Genomic DNA, 23,440 nt, shown 5'->3' on the forward strand with positions numbered 1-23,440 from the left:
GAATAGTGAGTTTATTAGATAGCCTTCCTATAGTGACATTTCAAAGGGTGTGTTTAGGGGTGGAGAAATAACCTCTTTCAGTTTTATGTATTACTCATTTTTGCTTCCATAGTCGTGATCTGGATCTGGAGTGTTTTGCCAGTAGTCGTTGCTTTTTTTTTTCTTACAATTTGTATAAATAGCAAAAATGGTGGTGCTTTTTTCTTTTTTAACATGAAACTTCAGTGGTTTTATAACCTGGTGGATTCTTTGCAAGTTCATGTTACAACAGAATGAGTGATAATAAAAAGAAAAAAGTAATGTCTATATGTGAAGAGTAAATGCATGAATTTTTCTGTAGTTTGGGAGTGTGGGAGCAGCTGCTGACCTATAGAAGACAGAAGAAACTGGCAGGTGTTAATGTCAAATTTAAGTTACTCTCTTAAATTCCTTGCTTGCTCTTATAAAATATGAAAGTCACTCTATAGAATACTCTCCTTGTAACAAGTTGTAAGAGAATTGCTGCTGGTGTCTTAATGGGCTTAAGGTAACTACATGTCATAGAGAAAGAGACTAACAACTACTTGATGCTTTTCAAAAACTTAAATTAGTGCTACAAGTAACTCAAAATGCTTTCTAAATCAATCAGGTGTTTTGATGTATGACAGGAACTTGTTGATGCACCCATGGATGGATGATGATGGAGCACACATTTTTAAGGGTTTTAAGTTTTTCATACAGTTATTTTTTTTCTGATATTTAGAAATAGAAGGCTATTCCTTTATTTGGAGACATGCATATAAAAACAAATCCAGATCTAATGTAAGTAACCATTTTTCAGAGGAACTGGTGACACTGTGTTATCAAATATGTTGGAATATGAAGTGCAGGCATTTGCTTAGAAAGCTATAACTTTATACAATTAGAAATAAAAAGATGAGTGAATATGAGCTCTAAGAGCCTTACTTATCAAAGAGATAACTTGTTAAAAAAAAAGGTGGATGACTTCTTTGCCTTTAAATAAACCAAAATTGCATTTATTTCTATTCTTGCATCTGTATTTTTATGTATTGAAGATAGAACTTGTAGAGACCTGGAAACGAGTCATTCAGAGACTGAGAAAGTTGGTGCTCTGTCTGCCCAGGTTACTTTACAAAAACAAACAAAAACTCTTTTAATTCTTGACAACACTAAAGATGCTGATTCTGTCTGTGCTTATACTTGGTTAAATCCAAGATATATTAATGTAAACCACAAAATATCATTCAGATACACCTCTAAATTATACACAGTTGTGAAACTGTAGAATGGGGTCAAGTATAACTGCAATTTGATGCTGTAGCTTATGTATTAATAACCAGAAGGGATCGCTTACAGCTGAACAGAAAAACAAATTGCAAAGGGGGAAATGTGGAGTCACTGATCTCATAGTACAAAAACCAAGCTTCGTGACTTCAATTGCATAAATATTTCTATACCAGAAGATTTTGGTTTATTATTATTGATGGTAACATCAGTGTTGACTAGTGAAAGTTTTTGCTTGAACTGTATGGCACAGTACTATACAAACACAGAGTTACTGCTGTTGAAATAAAAGTGGGTGGGAGGAAGGAGGCTAAAGAGTTCAGGAGGTTATTGGGTCACACAGTAGTCTGGAGTATGCAGGGCCTGTCTTTTGATACTTACTTGTCCATAATTTCTTCCCAATGTGATTTTGGATTGTGAGACTCCTTGAGCAGCCATCAAAGGTGGAGAAACACCACAAAACACAGATGTGTTGTACAACTTCAACATGAGAACAGAACTTTCATGAAAGCAATATTCCCAGGCTCAAAGGAAGGTCATTCAGAAGCAGGAATCTTAGTCGTAATCAAGTCAGTTTAACATATAGGTGAAGTAATGCTGCTATTACATACAGAACTTTAAAAAATAAATAAAGAGAAGGTATTTTCAGTGTGAGTTTGTTGGCATTTTACACTTTGTGCAATCTCATTACATGTAATCCTATTCTTTGGATTTTCCTAATTACACTTTAAAGACCATTTGTTTATTTTTAGCCCACTAGCAGTTGAAATCAGTTTTGAATTAATTTTAACATATTTTTCTTTTCAAAGCAGCTTTAATGTACTAAACCTCATACTAGAAAGTGCTTTTGTTTTTCCTTTAAAGTTTCCTTTGGTTACTTCAGAATGTTAAATAAAAGAACTCAGAGTTATCTACAACAGTGTTCCTTGTCTGAAGTATGTTACTTAACAGCACATTTCTTTTTAAGCTGTAAGAGTGGTGAGGTCTTATTTTAATTAAGAAGCTAAGTAAAGTAGGAATTTAGATTTCAGTGGAACCATAATTCAGGTATGATTTCTAGTACTGTAAGCAACAAAGTGGAGGAAGGTGGAAGTTTGGTCATAGTTCTTAGATGCATTAAAGTTGTGAAGATAACCAAGCAAATAGAATTATATGTTGCAAGGCAGGTTAACAAAAGTGTGTTTTAAAGGAAGTTGAGATCCTGTAGTGTCTCCAGAGGCTGTAGTGCTTTAAGCTAAGTCTTGTTTCATTGTAGTAAATGAAAACATGCATGAATGCTCCTGTCCTTCAAATCAACATGCAGCAATCTTGCTCATTCTGTACCTAAATGACAATATATTGGTGCAGAAGGGAATAAGCAGAATTTAAGCGCACCCAGCATTTTCTACGTGCCTGCTGCATAGTTAAAAAACGTGGCCTTTTTAATAGATAACTCTTCAACATTAAGGTGAAAAATAGAGCAGTATGTATGAATCCGATGAGCAAAATGGTCAAACCCGTCTCACTTCAGTTTAATTTTTTTCTAAGTGATTTATGTTCATCTATGACTACTATGATGTGTCTAGGGATAAGAGTTAAATAGCCTTTGGGTGGGAAAGGATATCAAAAGTGAATGTATTTAGAAATATTTTCACTGAAGGCTTTTTATCGGTTTATCTACTTAGGTTTTCCTAAACTTGAAAAAGCTGCAGCAGACTGGGGAGGTTGGGGGGAAAGTGGGGTGGGGAACAAATATCAAGGAAGGATTTTTCTGATAATTTAATGTAAGATAATTGGTGTAGGTGTAACTTGGATTATAGATGTTTCCTTTACTGTTCCCTTCTCTCCTCAGTGGCTATAGTGGTGTAGCTACTTACTTGGGTTACCGGTGACTGTTAAGAATGACTGTGGATAAACATTACAATAAAGCCTTGTATCAACTGTAGGTTGACTAGGCCTTTTAAGACCCTTTATTGATGTTTAGTAGTAATATCTGCTAGCATAAAGTAAAAGAGCAAGGAAAAAGACTAAAATTTGTTACCACAATTTAATCTGTTGTTCAAATGTCTTAAATAAAGTTATATCACCACTATTACCACCCCCAGAAAACCACCCTTGCAGCTGAAGACAGAATTGAATTACTGCCGAAGCGGGAACATACAAATGGAGAGGGGAAAAAAAGGAAATATGACCTGTGAGGGAACGAGCATCAAGGACTAAAAGGATGAATGGAAATATCTGCTGTTATAAAATGGGCTCTGTCTTGAAACGATCAAAATACTGGAGTTAATATGATAATAAGTAAGACTAGGGTAATCCAGAAATGAATTTGATGTAGAGAATACCAAACCTATTGGAAACATTTTAATACAGTAATGTACCCTGTGCGTATACTGCTGTTCTTCCCATCTGTGTAGTAATTCTCTCTCCAATGTCAGACCTGCCAAGCAGTGTGTTTGAAAATGGTGCTTAAATGTCCTTTTCATTTTATCACATATAATGTTCTTGGATGTTCTCCTCAGACTGAGTCATTCAAATACATTTCTTGAAAATATGCTTCCAGTCTCAGTTGTGAGATGCTACTTATTGGTGTCCCTGCTTCTGCACTTCATGTTGTTCGGTGCCTTTACCCTCTCTGCTGTTCTCCTACTTCCTGGGAGCCCTCCTTTTAAGCCAAGCCTGTTGGCAGTGATGATTTGCTTTACCAAATGAATCCTGTCTCAAGCACTTTCTTTCTCAGAGACGATTTTACTGTCATGAAAGCTGAGGTCCTGCCTGCAGCAAGATGGTCACGTTTTCATTTTCTGAATGTTTCCCCTGTCAAAGCCTTTAGCCTTGGTCAACACCTGGGCTCCAGTGTCCTTTGCTATTGTACCAGGACCCTTGCAGTTAACTTTGATCTAAAGATCTCCCTTGGTGATACTGTGGGTGGTTGTGCAGATGAGCAATAGATAATATTGCAGTAGACAAGTGAGCTGTAAAATCTTTTAGCAGCATCCTTTGGTCTGTGCCCTGGACAAGTGGCAGGCCTTTGGGGATGGTATGGTGTATGGAAGTCCTCATCCCACATACAAAGAAGTCTGCAACCTCTACCATGTACTGCTTCCTTTTATTGGCATTGGTTGTAGACAGGAATGCAGCCGATTCAGTAGAGGGTAATTATAAGCAGGGATTGGGGGGGGGACGGACGGACACACGACTGCTTGAAAAGGAAGTTTAAACTTTGTTTAGGAAAGTAAAGTATGAAAATGTTCCTGCATAGAAAGTTTCATCTTGTGAAAACTGGTGAGGTGACCCAGCTTACATCATGAAGGGTGTCAAATAGCGAATAGAACTGATACAGAGCACAGCCCTGCCAAAAAAAAAAAGACTTGGGGTACTGGTGGATGGCAAACTAGACATGTGTCAGCACTGTGCACTTGCAGCCTAGAAAGCCAGCTGTATTCTGGGCAGCATTGAAAGAAGCGTGGCCAGCAGGGCAAGGGGGGTGATCCTGCATATCTGCTCTGTGCTGATGAGACCTTGCCTGGAAGTACTGCAACCAGGTGTGGAGTCCTCAGTATATGAGACTAAACAGCCTCAGTTCTTTCAGTTGCTCCTTATAAGGCATGTTCTCTAATCCCTAATATGGTTTGAATTTATATTGCGTTGAATCACAGATTCAGTGGACAATATTTCAGTAAAACTTCAGTGTTCATTTGTGCCTTGGATTTTTGCTTTCTAATTTTTGTGGGCTATATTAATAAAAAAAAAATTATTGAGGCATGTATTTATTGAAAAAAAAAAAAAAAAGTGGAAACCTAAGATAGAAATAAATACTTATATCTCAAATCATGGAATTATTGAAAGTGTAATTGAATTCTGTTGAATTTAATAATATTTAATAATATTTAAGACTACTTAAGGTATGGTGCGTATTTATTCCTCATACCAATGTGCGTTCAACCTAAAGCAGTGTGAATGTTCCTTGTGATAGAGGATATCGCAAATGTTGAGCAGATTTATAAATAATAAAAGTATTCTCTGCTGATAGGCAGTTTTTTTTTCTCAAGGATATTGATATCTTTTCTGTAGTAGGATAATAAAATACTCTTGTAAAGTGCTACAATGCAGCTCTGTCTTTGGTATGGGCAGCCTCCAGGTCTCAAGTATGGAGAACTTGAACCTTCAAATGCTGCTTTGAATTATCCTCTTAGCTGAAAATAGGCTTATTATATACAAGTCTATAAGGGGAGGCACTTGAAAACCATTTACGTATTGAGTTATGCTTAGGTTGTTAATGATACAATTCTCATCATATTTCATCAATTGTCCTTTTCTGTTGTGTGTGTGTTGGGTTTGTTTATTAGTTGATGTGCTCTTCTCCACTGCTGCAGGATGTGATTTGACAAAGTACCTAGAACAGACTAGCTGGTCAATCTGGAATAAAGTGGATTTATTTAATCCTCAATTTTAAAAAGGTTTTTGTACAGATACTTAGGACTACAGAGAACTTCTGTAACGTCAGAAGCAGAAGTAGTTTTTTAATACATTTTTAGGAATACTTACCTTCTGAGATAACATTAGTGAGTCTGAGCAAGATGTTTCTAATTTTTGCAGTCCTATCTCTTCCCACTCTCCCAGTTTCTAATTCACATGGTAAGAAAAGGCTTCACTTATGTAGAGCTATGAGGTTAATCTTCCCACCTTTGAGATTCTGTGGCAGTTATTTTAAGTCTAATGAGGCTGTTGGGGCATGGCTTAATAGGCTGACTGCGTGCAGATGGCAGTCGCCTTGTCTCGTGTTTACCTTCTAATTCTGTTGAATGGTCCTATAGCAGCAGGAATATTTATATGATAAATGTAATAATTTTTGAAATTGTTCTGAGGATTTGAGAATATTTGATGCTTGTTTTCTCAAATTTGCTTTACTTCTGAAATAAACCTTTGATTCACTGTTCTAAATGTTTGTTTCCAGGTTTTGAAAGTATTTTAGAAGGGCTTTATGGACCAAGGCTACGAAGAGACCTCAGTTTATTTGAAGGTAAATGAGCCAGTTTTTAGTTCAATGATCTTTATTTGCAAGTTTTTCTTTTAGCTAGGAGTACTCTAAAATATGTATTTAATTCTTCTATTTTAAAAAAAAAAAGAAAAAAGAAAAAACAAGAAATCTCCAGTTGTTTTTCTTTCTAATGTATTTTTCTTCACATTTGTGTCAGTACTGTGCAGAGGAAAAATGCAGTTTGAAATAATACTCGGGTCATGATATGTAGTTAAATTTTGGATTAGTTAAGCTCTTCTGAGTAGCTCTCATGAGAGTTTTACTTTTCTGGAGTATTTCATCTTTGGTTTCATTCTCTGGACAGTTTTTAGGACAGCTTGTCTTCCCTACCAACATTTATTGGAAAAGGGAAGATGATAAATGCTAGCTTGCTTTTTCTATTACACAAAGTTTAATCTTTTATGTTAAAAAATAAATAAATAATATATATGTATATATTTGTATTTATTTTCTACTCTTTTTGTGCAAGACCTCTCTTTATTCCGTGTGTCTTGGTGTTGTTGAATTAAGTGTTAATAACATCTAGGTGTTTATCTAAGTATTCATCAGTTTTTAACAAAAGCCAAGGATGATATTTTGAAATAAATGTATTGTCAAAATAATTTCAATGGTTTTAAAAAAAAAAAATTTCCTTTGTTACCAAGCTTTCAAAATGTTCAATTTAATTTCCTTACAGTTTTATTGTTTGATAACGTAATTTAGGAAGTTTTTAATTTATATGCTGGTAGCACATGAGATGGAGTGTCACATGCTGTGTGTGTTTGCTTAGAGCAGGGTTGGAACAATCACTTTAACATGGCTATGGTTTTGTCATCTTTGTACTGCATAAGTGCCATGGTCTGTATCGTATGCATAACCCTGTTATAAAGGAAGGGAGAGAACCTGAAATATGATTTCACTGCTATTTTAAGAATGATCTTCTGTCATTTTTAAAGCTAGGCGTGCCACTAGTCAGACTCTTAAAAACACTTACATGTATAGAATTGGACTAAAACTTATTTTCTGGATTAGTACTTCCATCTACTGTGTTAAAAACAAGTACATTACACCAGGAAGTAAAGAGGGCAATGTTAGTGTGCATTATCTTTTAACTGGTTCTAATTCTAATGTGTTTTTATGTGTTAGGCATCATATTGATCAGCTTTATTATTTTCTTGCATTAAAGGATTTACAATTTGAAAGAAAATTCAGGGTATCTTGGGATTTTGCGTAAGAAGACAAAGTATCAAATGAGCGACCAGAATATTTAAGAGCTAAAAGAGCCCAGCAGTCAACTGTAAAGTGTTACATTACTGCTTTAGAGTTGCTTCATGTCTGTTGCTTCACTTCTTATGGGAAATGCTATAGCTTATTTATCTCATGCAGTTGAAGATTTCTTGTAACCTTCTACTTAAGGTGATTTGTGGTGTCCATTGTTTACGTAGGATCTTTGGTTTACTTTTTTTTTTGTCCTGCAGATAAATTTTATGTTCATCTAAAGTATAATCTGCTGAAAGTTATTCCCCCAGTTCCCCTCATTTGTCAGTAATATTTTTGGTGGTTTTTTTTGGACAGTTAAAGCCTTTTTCGATATGTCTGATGCACCTGTAAAGCTGTTTTCAGTTCTGAAGCAACTGCAGAAGGGATGGATGACGATAGGGTGCCCTCCTTATTCATTTTTATTAATTTTTCACATATATGAATACTATAACAGACTGAAAGAGATTGCTGTGCTCTATAAATATGGTAGACGTTGACCTTATACAATGCTGGTCTGTTTCTAAATTGTCATCAGAACTGCATTGTAAAGACCAGTGCAGCATTCTTGTGTAAGATTGACAATAGATCTTCCCCTTTTATTATTCAAATGTAGTTTTTCCATTTTGTAACTAAAGAAACTGAGACAAACTAAATTTCCCTTAGTTTAAAAATATGGTTGGTATAAAGAACAGAATGCATGTTTTTGGGCTCTCGGCAACATTCCTAAGTCACTACATCCTATAAGTTGTCCATTTTGTTTGTCATGAGCACTGTACCAGTACTGTATACATGCAGAATTATGCATCACTGCCAGGAGTGTATGTTTCTTTGAATGAAGCTTAAGAAATCAAATGTCTTTCTAACCTGAAAATATATGAGAATCTGTTGAAATATTGCAGCTGAGCAGCGTATAGGTTTTTCTCTACATTGCTATTTTTATGTGTTTTTGTAACAGTAATATGCATCAAATGTAATGTGAGTGTATTAGCTTATGTAACTCCTCCTTAGATGCATCTTGAAATAGTATTTGATATACAGATTAAATTATTGTAATCAAAGCTTCTTGAGGGTTAAATAAATAAATTACAATGGCAAATTCGGATGTAGATTTCAGTTTTACTCGTCTGTTTTTCTTACTTTTTTAAGAAAATACCATGTAAACCTTAGAAACTAAGCATCGAGGCTAATTAAGTAGCCACTTGTGATAACAGGCATCTACCTGAAGAGGGAAAGATTTTCTTGATTATCCTAAAAACCTTTCACATTATACATGTAGGACTTGTATTTGCATGAATTATTAATATTCATATCTTGGCATTAGGTCTTCCTTCCTGTTTGCTTATACCTATCTTCTGCTAATTACATTCACATGTAATCTGTTATTGTTTTTTCCTCTTGGAAAATCACTGGTCTGAGGTGAGGAATAAGACATTTTTGAGGGTATCTTTCAAAGGGCATTTGCAATATATGAAGTCAGTTGCCTTGAGCGTAGGTCTGTAACTGATGTATCGTTAACCACAGACTACACGTAAAGGAAAACATGAGTAGTATTTTGGTTTGTTTTTTGTTTTCTTCATTTTACTGAGCCAGAAGAGGCAACGTGAGTGCGCATGAGCTTATTTTACATTGCTTTGCCACTGCTGAAAAACCCTGCAATAAGATGAAGATCTGAAGGAAGACATCTAGGAAGACAGTTTGTAATAATTTTGTTACTGCAAAGAGCCTCTTTCTTCCCTTTATTTCTCACATTATTTTTTTTTTTAATATATAGTTTGAGGTTTTGGGACAGTCCCTAACGGAGCTTTTAGCCTTTCTCTTTTCATCAGTACTATGGTTTTTAACCACTCTTTAAAAGTTATAAGAGATGTTCTCATCTTTTTTACTCAATTTCAGAATATTTGTATTAGAAGAGCTCAGTATTGATCCATTACCTATATATTTTTTACTTTTTATTATGTTGGCATTTTTATTTAGCTCACTGGATTCCTGATACATTTGAGTTAGTCTTTTTTTTTTTTTTTTGCATAAATTTAGTGTCTTGCAGAGCTGATGCTTCTCAGGTCTTGCTTGTTTGCTGATACACAGGGATTGTTCTCTAGTTAGACTTTTAACAGTGAAACTTTAAAATATCCTGTCTGATAAATATGAAGCCTTACCTGGAGTTACACTTACCATCTCAGTGTTCATAAGTCATTCTGTTGTGGTTTCAAGTATGACTTTGAAAAGATGAATTTGTTAATGAAAGTGTAGCGTGCATTAGTTTTATATATGTAGATGTACTGAATGAATGGCTCTACCTGTCAGGAGTGCTGAGGTTAATGTTGTTCCTACTGTACAGTCAGAAATATTCTGTCTTTTTTTATTAATGATGATCAATTCTCCAACCTGTCAACCTAGGAGCCTCATTTTCTTTCGGGTTAATTTTATTTCTGCTGGTGCCTCTGTGATAAGGTATTTGGGAGAGTTAACAGAAGAAAATGAAAACAAAACCACCACCAACAAAGCTGCACAACATTCATGAGAGGAATGTGAGTGGGGAGAAGGAGCATGAGAAATGGTCTTGTCAGAGAAGGAGAAAGAGGAGGTGCTCCAGGTATTGGGGCAGAGATTCCCCTGCAGTAGTCTATGGAGGGTATCACCTGGAGCACTTGGAAAACCATGCCAGAGAAGATGATATCTGTGCTTTAGTCCAAGGAAGGCCTTACGCTACAGCAGAGGGATGTGCCCTGGAAGAAACTACAGGCCTTGGAGAGCCCACCCAGGAGCCGTTTTTCTGGAAGAGACTTTGGCCCATGGGGAACCCATGCTGGAGCAGTCTTATTCTGAAGGACTGAGCCCCTGTGCTGAGGCCCTAAACTAGAGCGTTTCTTGAGCTGCCATCGTTAAGAACAGTCCACACTGGAAGATGAAGGCTTGTAGCCTGTGGGAATGATGCTGAAAACAGGGAAAATGGGAGGAGGAAGAAGGAGCAGAGAGTTCTTATGAATGGATAGTGACTTCAAGATCCAATATCTTCCTGACCTGTTTGTAGCTGGGGAGGAGATAAAAGTCAGGAATGAAGGACTGACTGTAAAGATGGTGGGGGAAGGTGTTTGGTTTTGCCTTTTTTTTTTTGTATTATGGAAATCTGTTTGGAATGGCAAAAAATTAAATTTACTTTCTCCAAGTTGAGTCTTTTGCCTGTGACAGTACTTGGTAAGTGATCTCCCTGCATTAATGTAGACCCATGAGTTTTTTAATCGTGATCCAGGAATTCTTCCGTCTTGGTCTACCCTGCTGAGGAGGGGAGATGAGAGTGATGGCTTAGGGGTTCTGGCAGCCAGCCTGGGTCAATCCACCACAACATTTCACATGGAAAGTAGATATCTCAAGAACCGCCCTAAGTGGACTGTGGTTGTAATTCAGTGATGTATTAAAAAAAAATTTAAAAAAATTTAAAAAAAGGAAAGGAAAGGAAGTAGTTCATAAGGAAAGCAAGTATATTTTTAAGCTGTAAGCACATAAAGTGGAAATGACTGGCATGGGTGGAAGACCTTGTTCTAGTTAAATTAATATATTCACCTTTCAAAATGATGTAGCTATGATCAAGATTTATGCGCATCCAGGATGCTGTAAAAAAGGCTGTTGTAAATGTAAAGAAAAAGCATTATCTTGAGAACTTGGTCACCCACCTGTGCTCAGGAAACAGGAGACCAAGTAGCAACGATGCAGAGAAAATGGGGCTGAGTCCCTTGAGCGAAGACCAAAGTAGATTGGATTAGCCTAGCAAAATGAAGTGTAAGGGGGGGGGGGGGGATGATGGTATTATGTGTAAGTATGTTAAGATGCTAAATACTCATGAGAGATAACTGTTTGAATATAAGAACAATGTTGCCACAAAATCATACTGGAAGAAATTGCTATGAGTAAATTTAAACAAGAAATTGGAAGATTTGTAGAAGAGTCGATTTTGGAAAATCATTAGTGCTTGGTGATTTGTGATGGAAAGCTAACTTGAAATGGAGTTTAGTAACACAATTAAAGAAAATAGGTGGTGCGTTTCCATTCAGCTCTGTTTAAGTCCTGTATTTGCTCAAGAGCAGGGTAAGTCTTCTGATAAGATATGTTATTTATGTTTGTATCAGAATAAACAAAGCATTTCAAATGAGTGTAGGGTTTTGATTTATTTGTAGTGGTGACACAGGATAAAGTATATTTCAATACAGTACACACTGCTCAAATGGTGATGGATCTATCCTAATTTCTACCGTAGTTTGACAAAGATTTGCAGGCTTTCATTAAAAATAATTAGACTGGGATTCAGAGCTTAATTGACTGTACTCAAGTACCTGTATAACTGCAGTACAACTGAAATATGAATTCATGAAGGGTGTTCTGAAAGTAATGCCTCCTATTTTACTATGTTGCCCCACTGTGTCAGGTGCATGGTGGCAGAAATACATGGCTTTGTAGAAATTGTGTGTTCCTTCCAATATTCCATTAAATGTTGTTGCTGTGCAACAGATAACAGCAGCGAGGCAGTCTGACAGAATGGTATCTGACACAGAAGTGTCCATGAAGCAAAGGTGTGTAATTGAATTCATCTGTGTGGAAAAAATGGCACCCATTGACATCCATCAATGCTTGCTGAACATCGATGGAGACCAAACAGTGGATATGAGTACAGTGAGGTGATGGGTGGTGCGTTTCAGCAGTGGTGACAATGGGTCACCTTCACTGGTGCAAACTTTTATGAGTGTGCCATGAAGGTTCTTGATCATCACTGGTAAAAATGCATAGCTAATGGTGGTGACTATTTTGAAAACTGGGGGCTGAGAATATGCTCTATCAAATATTGTTATTGTGCTCTTTGTATCTGTTGTAGTTTCCATGCAAGTAAATAGGAGGCATTACTTTCAGAGCAACCTTATGTACCTTTCATTTTAAGAGATGTGATTTGAATAATAGACCATGTAAGCTAGGCTAGACTTCAAAAATATCCAAAGAACTGAGTACTATTAACTACATTTTACCAATGAACGTGCACTTGGTCACAAAGAAACTTAAGACAATTGTTGGATGTGTATTTTGTTCTCTGAATCCATTTTTACTTGTTTAAAACATCTAGTTGTTTTTTTTCCTTCTTTTAAGACTGTGAGCCAGAAGAGCTAACTGACTGGTCTATGGATGAGAAATGTTCCTTTTGTAATTTACACAAAGAAACAGTCAGTGTAAGTATGAACATACTAAGTATGACTCCCCACCTAACTTTCAATATAAGAATAGGAATCAGAGAACTGAATTTTGCAAATAACTTAATGCATTTTGACTCAAGATAGTTTAGCTGTGCTGGGAAATAAAATTATTTTTAGTGGTTTCTTATTTCATAAGCTCAGTAACTTAATTATATGTTGTACTATCAATAGACCAACTTCTGGAAGACTTCATAATTTTCATCTGCCTTCTAGGATCGTGCATCTGTTATCGGTTCTTCACAGTCAACGCCTACAGAGGAACTTTCATCTCAGGGCCAGTCCAACACTGATAAGATTGAATGCCAAGCAGAAAACTATCTAAATGCACTCTTTCGAAAGAAAGGTAATGAAAGCATGTATTTTCTATTTAGATATAACTTGAATCTAGAAAAATTGAGTAATTATGTTTGACTTTGATTCTGAAGTACTTTTTTTTTTTAATGTACTGAGCACTGTTTCTCTTTGTTCTTTATTTTCCCCTAGTCTTTACTTAATGTCAGCAAATCAAGCACTACTTCTCTTCCAGCTTGCCATTGTTTTTAGTCTTGCTGCATCTGTTTTTCTCCTGGATCTGTGTTCATTATCTTTCTTCTCTATGAACTAATTATTTCTTTCCATGCTAACTCTGATGCTCTTCTCCAGAATTCTTATGTACTAAAACATTTTCTATGCCTAAATTGCTTTCGCTTCACAGCAGGAAAACTCTTTTAAGTGAGGAAATGTGTTCTATGAATTACAAAATAGTACTTGGGTTCTTCTTCTGAGTTGCAGCTTTCAATACGTTCAATTTTGTGTTTGAAATTTAATGCTGAAACAATGTTTAGAAACTCTTTAGTTCCTTATCTGCTCTCATCCTTTGGCAGCTGGAAAGTGAGCAACTAAAAGCTGTTTCATGTAGATTACTTTCCAGTAAGCTAGTCACTATTGAGAGAAGTAGAAATACTCATTTTCTTCCCAAATCTTCTGTGTAAGAAATGTGACTGCAGGTTTACTCATCATGCACTTTACATGGTTTTATTGGGGGTATAGTAGGTGTACTTGAATGCCAAAATAGGTGAGTATTAAAAGTATTAGAAGACCTCTAAAATCATCTAGTCCAAATGCTCACCCATCACTACTCCACCCACTAAACTCATCCTTAAGTGCCACATATCCCCTTTTCTTGAAAACCTCCTGGCGCTGTGACTCTACCACTTCCTTGGGCATCGTTTTCCAATGAAATTTTTCCTAATATCCAACTTGAGCCAGCCTAGCTTAGCTTAAGGCTGTTACCTCTTATCCTGTCTCTAGCTACCTGGGAGACCAACCCCCACTTCACTACAGCCTCCTATCAGGTTGTTGTAGACAGCAGTAAAAGTCTCCCTTAAACCTTCTCTTCTTCAGGCTAAACAGTACCAGTTCCCTCAGCTGCTCCTCATAAGACCTCTCACCAGCTTTGTTGCCCTTCTCTGGATGTGCTGCAGGGTATCAATGCCTTTCTTGTACTGAGTAGCCCAAAACTGAAGACAGTACTTGAGGTGTAGCCTTATCAGAGATGAGTACAGAGAGATGATCACATCTAGTCTACAAGTTATTTAAAGAACATTAACTGAGGAAGCTTTAATCCTAAATGTGAGCTTTGAATCAAAATCACTACAATTAGTCATAACTGCATATCATCTTTGTTACTGCCTTCACTTGTATTCTGGCTAGAATCTTGACAAAATCAAAAACAAATTACTAGTCTATAACACAAATGTGTTACTTAGTCTTCCCCTGTATTTTATTTTGGGAAGGTCTATGAAGTTCTGATGGGAGCTAGATAGGATATCAGAGCTACCTTTTACTCCAGCTTCTTAGAAACTCTTCTGCTGCGTATTTGTATGTGCACATGCAATCAGTGGAATTTCTGTCTGAAAAACGGAAGCTTAAGCAAATGTAGAATCATAGAATGGCTTAGCTTGGAAGAGCCCTTAGATATCATCTGCCTCCAACCTCCTTGCTGTGGGCAAGGTTGCCACCCATTATGCATGCACAGGGCCCCATCCATCTTGACCTTGAATGCCTTTAAGGACAAGGTATCCACAGCTACCCTGGACAGCATGTTCCAGTGCCTTGTGATCCTCTGAGTAAAAAATTTTTTCCTAACATCTAGCCTGAAGTTCACATCTTTTAGTGTAAAGCCATTCCCCTTTGTCCTACCCATTTGTCTTATCAGAAGGTATAGACACATATAGATTTAAAACTTCAAAGTAGCTATAATCATGACTCCTGTTAAAAACATCTTAAAATAAAACTTTTTGTTCATAAAAAGTATATCTGGTGCCATCTGCTGATAAAAATTAAAAAATATTTGCTAGTGAGACTTAAGCTCAGAGGTCTACTTCTCCCAAAATACATTAAATTGCATTTTCAAATATTGTATGATTAATTAAAAGATTGTAGCGAAGTGAAGCATAGTGAAGCTTTAACACTGCAAACTTAAAATTGCAGGTCTTTACCTGCTTTCAGTTTGTACTTTTTGGGGGTTTTTTTGTGTGTTTATTTTAAGCTGTTGATCAGTAATATTCTCCACTTGACAGTGGAATTACGGCGTTAGGCAGTTGCTCTTGTTCCCAGATAATGATTAATTCTCATGAAAACCAAATGCCACTTGAACATTTAGTGGATTCATTATGCAGGAATCAGGAAAATACCAATAAATAAAGAACACCTGTGTCTAGGTGTTATGATTGGGAAAGATTTCTTGTACATGTTCTCCAGCACTTAGAATTTCCTGAAACTCCTGTTAAGTTTTATAAATTTTGGTAGAGTTTTGGATGAAGGAGTGTCAGAATATAGGCCTTCAACCAAAAGCAGACTTTTGTGATTCATATCTGGCATATGGTCTCTTGAAAATGAATTGTCTAACATATACTCGGTCTTTGAAAATGGAGGAGCTCCACCTTACCTTGTGAAAGCAGACCAAAAGCCATTGGCAGGACTCATCTTGGAACAATTTTCTGTGTCAGGCAGACCAAATACATGTATTTGTAATGCTTTGCAATACTTTCCTGGTGTTTAGAATAAATCTGAATCACTTTTCTTTCTGTGGGACTGCTACGTGAATACATTTGCACACAGTTTATATATGGTTTAGAGTAGAAAAAAATGTTTTTCTCTCCCAAGTTATTTGTTAGCACTTGGAAAATGATGTAGGAAGGTTATTTTAAAACTCAATTGCTTGTAATATTACAACTTATATGAGAACTTTCAAGTTGCATTATATCAGTTTTGACATTGCAACCTTGAATCTACAATAGGGATGTTATCTAATAAGGACATGAAATAACTCTTTATGATCAGCATCTGAAAAGTTCTGTGTGATATAAAAACTAATTTGTAGAATTGCATTTTTTAAATACATATATTTTTAGTTGTTCTTTGAAAGTAACTTCTCAGTATAATCATACTGTGTTACTGATGCCTGCCAGACATGCTATTCCAAGTGACCAGTAAGGAATACTTCTAAGAAGAACTTGTTAGGCTTCTTAGTTGCATATGTGAACTCATTGCATGTATTCATTGTGCTTATGTGAATTGCTATTTTCAAGGAAAGTATTTTCATTTTTCTTAATACATCTATTGCTTGTGTTGTTGTTCTTTTCTCTCCTAGATCTTCCTCAGAACTGTGATCCTAACATTCCCCTAGTTGCTCAGGAATTAATGAAAAAAATGATCCGCCAGTTTGCAATTGAGTACATTTCAAAAAGTAGCAAAATTCAAGAGAACAGAAATGGTTCATCATTTGAACCGAGTCTGATATGTAAAAGTATCCAAATGAACCAAACGGAAAACTCCCTTCAGGAAGAGCAGGATAGCCCTCTAGACCTCACTGTGAATCGAACTCAAGAACAGAATACTCAGCAAGGTAAATCTCTTGTCTGTCTATCTGTATTTTCATGTCATTTACTACTTCCTTATATCCTTCTACTTCAAAAATAAAGTTTTTTTTAAAGAAGTATTGGCACATTTAGTGCCAAACAAAGTTTTCACTTTCCAGATTAGTGATGAGCACATAAGAAAGAAAATATTTTAATTGATTAAATAAAAAGTCATTATAGAAGTGTTTTTTCATACTGTGTATTTGGTGGTAAATATCCTAGTTTTGGAGTGTGTGCCTTTAAGTGTGGCATAGGAATTTCTCAGCCTTAGAGCACTTAGTCGTCTCACTTGTGGCTGTCACAGCTAACAGTAGCTTAAGATTTTGTTTGAAGAATTTTCTGAGAAAAGAGAGAATATGCTAGAATTTCAAGAACAGAGTTCATTCTGACCATTTAAAGCTTGGACACCAATTAAGCAGACAGGTTAGAATGATGGAAAGGAATTTTCTGTAACAGATCAGTACAACATTGTTGATGGTAAAGAAAGAAAAATAAGGCTTCTCGTTATCGTTTACAAATAGGAAGCAATCTCTTCTCTTGCCTTGAGTAATATTGTCATCCAAAATGGATAATGAAATCACAGAAATGCTTTGGACTTTGAACTTGATTTGGAGTAGCAGTATTTTCTGGGGCCGGGGGGGGGGGGTTGCGACTGTCACGTGCAACTGAGAATACTGGCAAAGTCAGCTAGTCTCTGACGAATACAAGGCTCCATGTTAATCCAGTTATACTTCTGACCACAGAGTAAAGTGAACCCATGTGTCATATAATATACTGTAAGTTAAGTGAGGATAGAATTGCAGAATTAAGGTTTTGCGTGTGTGTACAGTCTTCAATTAGATGGAATATTGTTTAAAGAAATAAAAGTTTTTGACATGGACATTGCTGAATGTGCCTAGTCTGGATGAAATTTAAGCATCCTTTCTCTTTGACTGTAGAACCTTTAAAAAATGGCAGAATTCCTGCATTGATTCTGTGTGGTTAGCAGAGGCTAGCTCACCTTTGGATTTAGACACTAATTTCCCTTGTGCAGATGAATCCAGAAAAAATGTATCTTCAGAGTGTTTAGAATGATGTATCTTCAAGCAGAACATCTGAGGCTGAAGGAAATAGTTGCTTGGCAGACAATGTGCTTGGAGAACTTTATAGATGTTGATCTTGCTATGAAGTTTAAAGCTACTGGAACAAGAAGAAATGTGAAAATGAAACTAGAAATGTTTTAAGCCATCTAATCTACCATCGAAGCTGCATTGCACTTCCATTTTTCTATAAGCATGTTAGTTTGGAACTGTCTTACCTTATTGGTACTCTTGGTACTCTTGGTACTCTTGTTTGCTTATTGTAATTTCCGAAGGAAATGACAGTAACAGAATGGGAAGGCACTTTTAGTAATGGGAGAACTTTAGGGATTGCCTCTGAGATGATGCCAGGTGTTGCCCCATCCCAGCTACTTCAGCAGCAGACCCTCTATAGGCCAAAGGGGAGTGCAACAGCAGAGTTTGTAGCATCTCTGAAAACACATCTAAGAGACTGGACAGGCAGAGGTATGAGAAACAACTCTACAAACAGCAGGGTCAGAGAAGAAGGGGTGAGGTGGAGATCCAGATGCTGCTGCAGGTATTTCCCCGCAGCATGTGGACAGAACCATAATGGAGCAGCTGTCAACCCATCACACTCCTGGCTCTGAAGCTCAGTACTGCGTGTTTTTAAGCACTGACATCCACGTACCTCTAAGCTATTTTGTAGTGGAGTTATTCTCTGCTTTCTTCAATATGTGGAAGTGTGATAATTTAACAGGATGCTTTAATTGCCTTTCAGTCTAGATGGTAACTAACCAGGCAGACTTGCTTATAACTGACAGACAGTAAAGTAACCGTCTACAGATGTGCATATGTCTTACTCTTTGTTATAATCTGTGTAATTCTAAGGATGCCCAGGACTCAAAAAGAATACCCTGTATCACAAAAGAAAATTTATTTTGCCTGTATTGTACCTAATGAAAATAGGGTATTTGTGTGTTTTTGTTTTATTCCTTGTCCTCTGAATGAAGCCTGTGATAAAAGTAAATAAATAAATAAAATGTGTAATGAGGAGCAGTCTTGAAATATATTGCAGCAACTTAATATTTCCTTGTGCAGTCACGGTGCTGAGCTTTTTAGGGAGTATGTTCCAGCAGCAGCCATATTAATACAGAAATTTCTTTCCCTTGATAGATAAGGGAGAGTTGATCACCCTCAAGCTGCTAAGTAACTCTACTGTGACTTACAAGAGGCAAAAATATAAGCTATACAAGTATGTTGAAAAATTTGTGTTAAAAGGAACCTCAAAGATCATCTAGTTCCAACCCCCCTGCTACAGGCAGGTTTTCTGACTGCTAGATGAAGCACTGTACCAGATTGCCCAGGGCCCATCCAGCCTGGCCTTGAACACCTCCAGGAATGGGGCATTCACAGCCTATCTGTGCAACCTATTACAGCACCTCACAACCCTCAAAATGCACATAATCTAAGAAGCCAGATTGTTTAATGATTGTATGTCAGAATGACAACAAATAATATAAGTACAATTTGCATTAACTTCCTCATATAATTCATCCATTATAGGTTAAAATTGCCACTAAATAATATAGATTGTCTTCTCTTTACTACTAATTCTAGGAGAAGGTAGCTGGCAATGAGTGACATTTTGCTTGACTGAAGTGTTTAAAGCTATCCCATAATTGTATCATTCTTGCTATTTTTTATTATTATATAATATAATATATAATAATTATAATAATAATAATATATAATTATTATATTTAACAGCTTTTTTATTATCCAGGTTACCACTGTGTGTGTGAAATGACCAAAATTTATAGCAAAACAATATTTTTGAAAAGCAACCCAGAATTTGGAAATAATTCTTAATTTTTGAGAAGTATTTAATTTCAAATCTCTTGGAAGCCTGCATTCAACTCAGCATGGTAGCTGGGGTCACACAATGGCTCCTTGATTGCTACATTCAATCTTATTGCAGCAATTCCAAACACTTAAGAAGATGATGGTGTTATCTTTATTATTTTAATGCACTGTTCAAAAAACAGGGAATGGGATTCATGATCAGTACATAGGGGTTTCTCTATGTAGTTTCTCCTTTCTCATTTTTTCCTCTGCAGATGAGGCTCCCTTTACTGTTTCTAATCCTCCTTGTTCCCTCTTTCTTTTTCTCTCATGTTTTTTGTCCTTTCTTAAATTTGTTTTGCCATGGGGAGTCACCAGCTACATTGGGCTCTGCTGTGCCCTGCAGTGAATTAGTTGGAGCTGACTGCAATCAGCAGTGTCTGAACGTAGCCCCTGATCTCTCCTCACAGTGGTTACCCCTGCAATTCAGCCCCACTGCTACCACCACTTTGCCATATACACAACATATGTAGTCGTATACTTTCCACATACCAGTGTTTTGCTTTATAAAATCATGTATCAAGTTGGTAAAAGTTGGCTAGTCAAAGTAGTTGTTAAAAATTAATAAAAGTTGTTTGGTATCTTACAGTTTTCTGAAGCTTATTAGTAGGAAAGAAAAACAAACAACAACAACAACAGCAAAAAATACAAGGGGGTTCAATTGCACAGTAACGGGGAACTGGAGTGACAAAAGGTTTTAGAGATAGGCAGTATCAGTGCATACAAAAAAAGGTCTTACACAGCTTCCCAGCAAGCAGAACCAAGGCCAGGTTATGAAGACAGTAGTCAGAACGAGAGCTCTCTGAGGTCTGGCAGCTGCTGGAACAGTAAGAGAAGCATGCAGTGCAGGTGGTGGCCAGGCTGATATGTTCTCCTGTGCTAGAAGTAGAGTTATGTGTATGGATTTAGAGGACTGAGTACATTAGATCATCTTGACTTTAGGTAGATAACCAGTGAGAGATTTCCTGAAACCCAGAATATCAGATATTTGCTGGAATGAGTACTGAAATATGTATGGTAGAATATCAAGGGTATCCAATGCAGGCCTATTTTTTTGTTTTTCTTAACTTCACTAGTTTGGAAGAGGCTCAAGTTATTGTGGTCCTGTTTGTTTTGAAGAAGCCTACGATACCTTAGTATTTATGTACCTGGTGTTGTGGTGCTGAGACAACAAGGCAGTGCTAAAGCCATTTCTTTGAAGTTCAAAATCATTTGATTTACATCATGAAGAATTTCATTGGAATGCCATGAGGATCAGACCTGAAAAACTTGTAACAATTTGTCTGTATTATCTATTTCTTCACTATATTTGTTTATGAGGACTGTCTTTGTAATTGTCATGTTTTTAGCTAAAGAGTGGAAGTAATTCTATAGATCTTATTTGAATCACCTTATATAGTTTTTTCTGGTTCTGATGTCATTCTCTTCCTGTCCAGAATTCTTGTCTAAATTGTCTGGTTTGAGCGATTCAATAGAAATAATAGAAAATGCAGAAATCATAGAAAAAGCTGTTTTGGTTTAAAAGGCACTGTTCCTACCTTGTGAGTAATTTAGGTTTTCAGGGTTCACTGTTCACCTGTACAATATAGTTTTTGTTCTTTAATACTAGAAAATTGTGATTTGGGCTTTATATTAGTGTGATAGCTGAAGGGTGAGTTGCGTCTTTTTTGTGTTTGCAGTAACGTACTAGGAAAGAAGCATAATCTCAAGGGGCACTGCTTTTCGAACAGATTCCTGTTTGTCATGCAGGAGATAATGTGCATAAAATCACTAGAGTATGTGTGAACATAACATCACAAAAAATTTTGTTAAGCTGAGAGAATAATCTTGCTGAACTCAATCAGTTTGTGTGTATATGAAACCTTTATTTCTCTTTCACTCTTCTTGCTGAGGATCACCTTTCGATAGACCATCGTGTTTAGAGAATTACCATACATGGATTTAATTACAGCATTTTCTGTGTTGGACATTCAGCTGTCTTGAACCCAAAATGATTATTCAGTTCTGCTTACCTTTTAGAGGCCCAAAATGTATCTAATTTTTTTTTTTTTTTTCTATAGCAGTATATTTTCAGTAACTGTGCTCATTTTAGTCATTTCCACAGCTTACTGAGGGCTTCCGTTGTCAGTGGCACTTAGGAAAAGCAGGAGATAACAATGATATGATCTGTTCAGATTTTGTCATGAAATCTTTCCAGAACCTTTGATGTTTTTCCCTAAGAATCTTGTTAACTTCAGTTCCTCTGTGTGTTGATTAGATAGAGCCATCCAGATTTGTTATCTTGATATTCTGAAGTCTGTAGCAAAAGATTCTATTTCAGTTACAAGTTCATTTGTTTTTTTCAGCAGTGTATCTCAGAACATGTTTTCATTTTGCTGTTTGTTTTGATTTTAATCTATACTTGGTGCTCTTTTATTCTTAGTAGTCAGGTGATAGTGATCTAATGATTAGCTCTTTCCAACCTGGTGAGTTGTGAACTTTGAGGTAGCTTTCTGTTGTATTTTTTCTAGTGACTTTGTCCAGTGATCTCTTAAGCATTTTATGTTGTGGTGCCTGTTACTATCAATTAACTGCAGGTAGAAATTGTGAAAGCAAACCTACAAACAAAGGCTGACATAGTTTGTGTCACTAACAGTGCATGACAGATGAGATCTCTCTGTTGCACAGGACTTGGGAATATTTTTCAGCTGGGTAGGCTGGATAGTCCCTGCAGAATATTTCTGTTGTGATTTTAATTGGCTTTTCCTTCTGAAATATTTCTGCTTCAGAAAGCTTGATTTAGCATTAACTAGTGCTTCCTTAACCATCCTTAGGGTTTAAGGAAGACTTTGAAGAGCACCAGTTTAGGAGAAAAGGGACATCTTGAAAAGTAGCATATTTATAAATATTCTTTCCCCTCTTCTACAATGCTAATTTTTCTCTTAACTGTTTTTTCCAACATAAGATTGTTTGGCAAGAACAGTCAAAATCTGTTTTAGGTGGACTAAAATAAGGTATTTACTTCCTTCACAAAACTCATTTCTCAGCAGTATGGGTAATAAAGCAGAGTTAACCTAGGAATTTTTCTGAATTCTCATTGGAGTGCTGGCATTTGGGAAATTCAGAGTGTTTCATGTTGTACATCCTAGGCTATGGGAAAGCATATGCAATTGGTTAATATTTTAGAAATAACACATAATAACATAAAAATGATACTACTGTATAAAGGACCAGCAATGAGATTGCTTGTGAGCATTGAAACTCAAAATTAGATTCATAGAGCTCAGAGTCACAACCAGTCTGAGTTTGAAACATTTGCCAGCGTCTTGACAGAGTTAATTCTGTCAAGTTAAACACCAGTTTAGGTCTTCTGGTTCTGATGTCACATTATTACATCTGTGTGGGTGCAGCAAGGTTGTATGTGTAAACAAACTGTTAGAACCTTTAATGACCTAGGTCCCATATACTGAAAACATGGCTTGAGCTCTCTTTCTTCCCATTTATTGGGATACTGCTACTCATCCAGTAGCCTGGTCTGGTGTCAGAACAGGAGATTGGTCTGGAGATCTCCTGAGGACCATTCTAGCCTGAGTGATTCTGTAAGTCTATGATTTAATTAGGTCCATTTTAATATCATTATCAGATTTGTTTACAGTATGTGTATACAAAATAATGTGAAGCTCATTGCCTTGGAAGTAAACAGCGTAGTGTCCTTGCATACATGGTTTTTAGGAAAAGTCACATGTTTCTGCTTATAACTGATTCTTCTTTCAAATTTTATTTCTTCGTGTTTTTTCTTTTCTTTCTTTATTCTAGACAGTTTTACTGTAAATCATCCAA

The 23,440-nt window shown here is 36.3% G+C and overlaps 1 protein-coding gene across 4 annotated transcripts in view; it reads left to right on the plus strand.

Annotated features, from left to right (window-relative positions):
• LCORL (ligand dependent nuclear receptor corepressor like) overlaps window positions 1–23,440 on the plus strand; it is a 67,469-nt gene that overhangs the window by 16,737 nt on the left and 27,292 nt on the right. For all 4 annotated transcript variants that reach the window (XM_015862622.3, XM_015862625.3, XM_015862621.3 and 1 more), the window contains exons 2-5: window positions 6,221–6,286; window positions 12,674–12,753; window positions 12,991–13,120; window positions 16,412–16,666. In XM_015862622.3, the coding sequence (XP_015718108.2) occupies window positions 6,221–6,286; window positions 12,674–12,753; window positions 12,991–13,120; window positions 16,412–16,666 (531 nt within the window). The remainder of the gene's footprint in view (window positions 1–6,220; window positions 6,287–12,673; window positions 12,754–12,990; window positions 13,121–16,411; window positions 16,667–23,440) is intronic.

Source organism: Coturnix japonica, chromosome 4 (genome assembly GCF_054131305.1).
Source record: "Coturnix japonica strain WE chromosome 4, WE-NBRP24, whole genome shotgun sequence".
Lineage (NCBI taxonomy): Eukaryota > Metazoa > Chordata > Aves > Galliformes > Phasianidae > Coturnix > Coturnix japonica.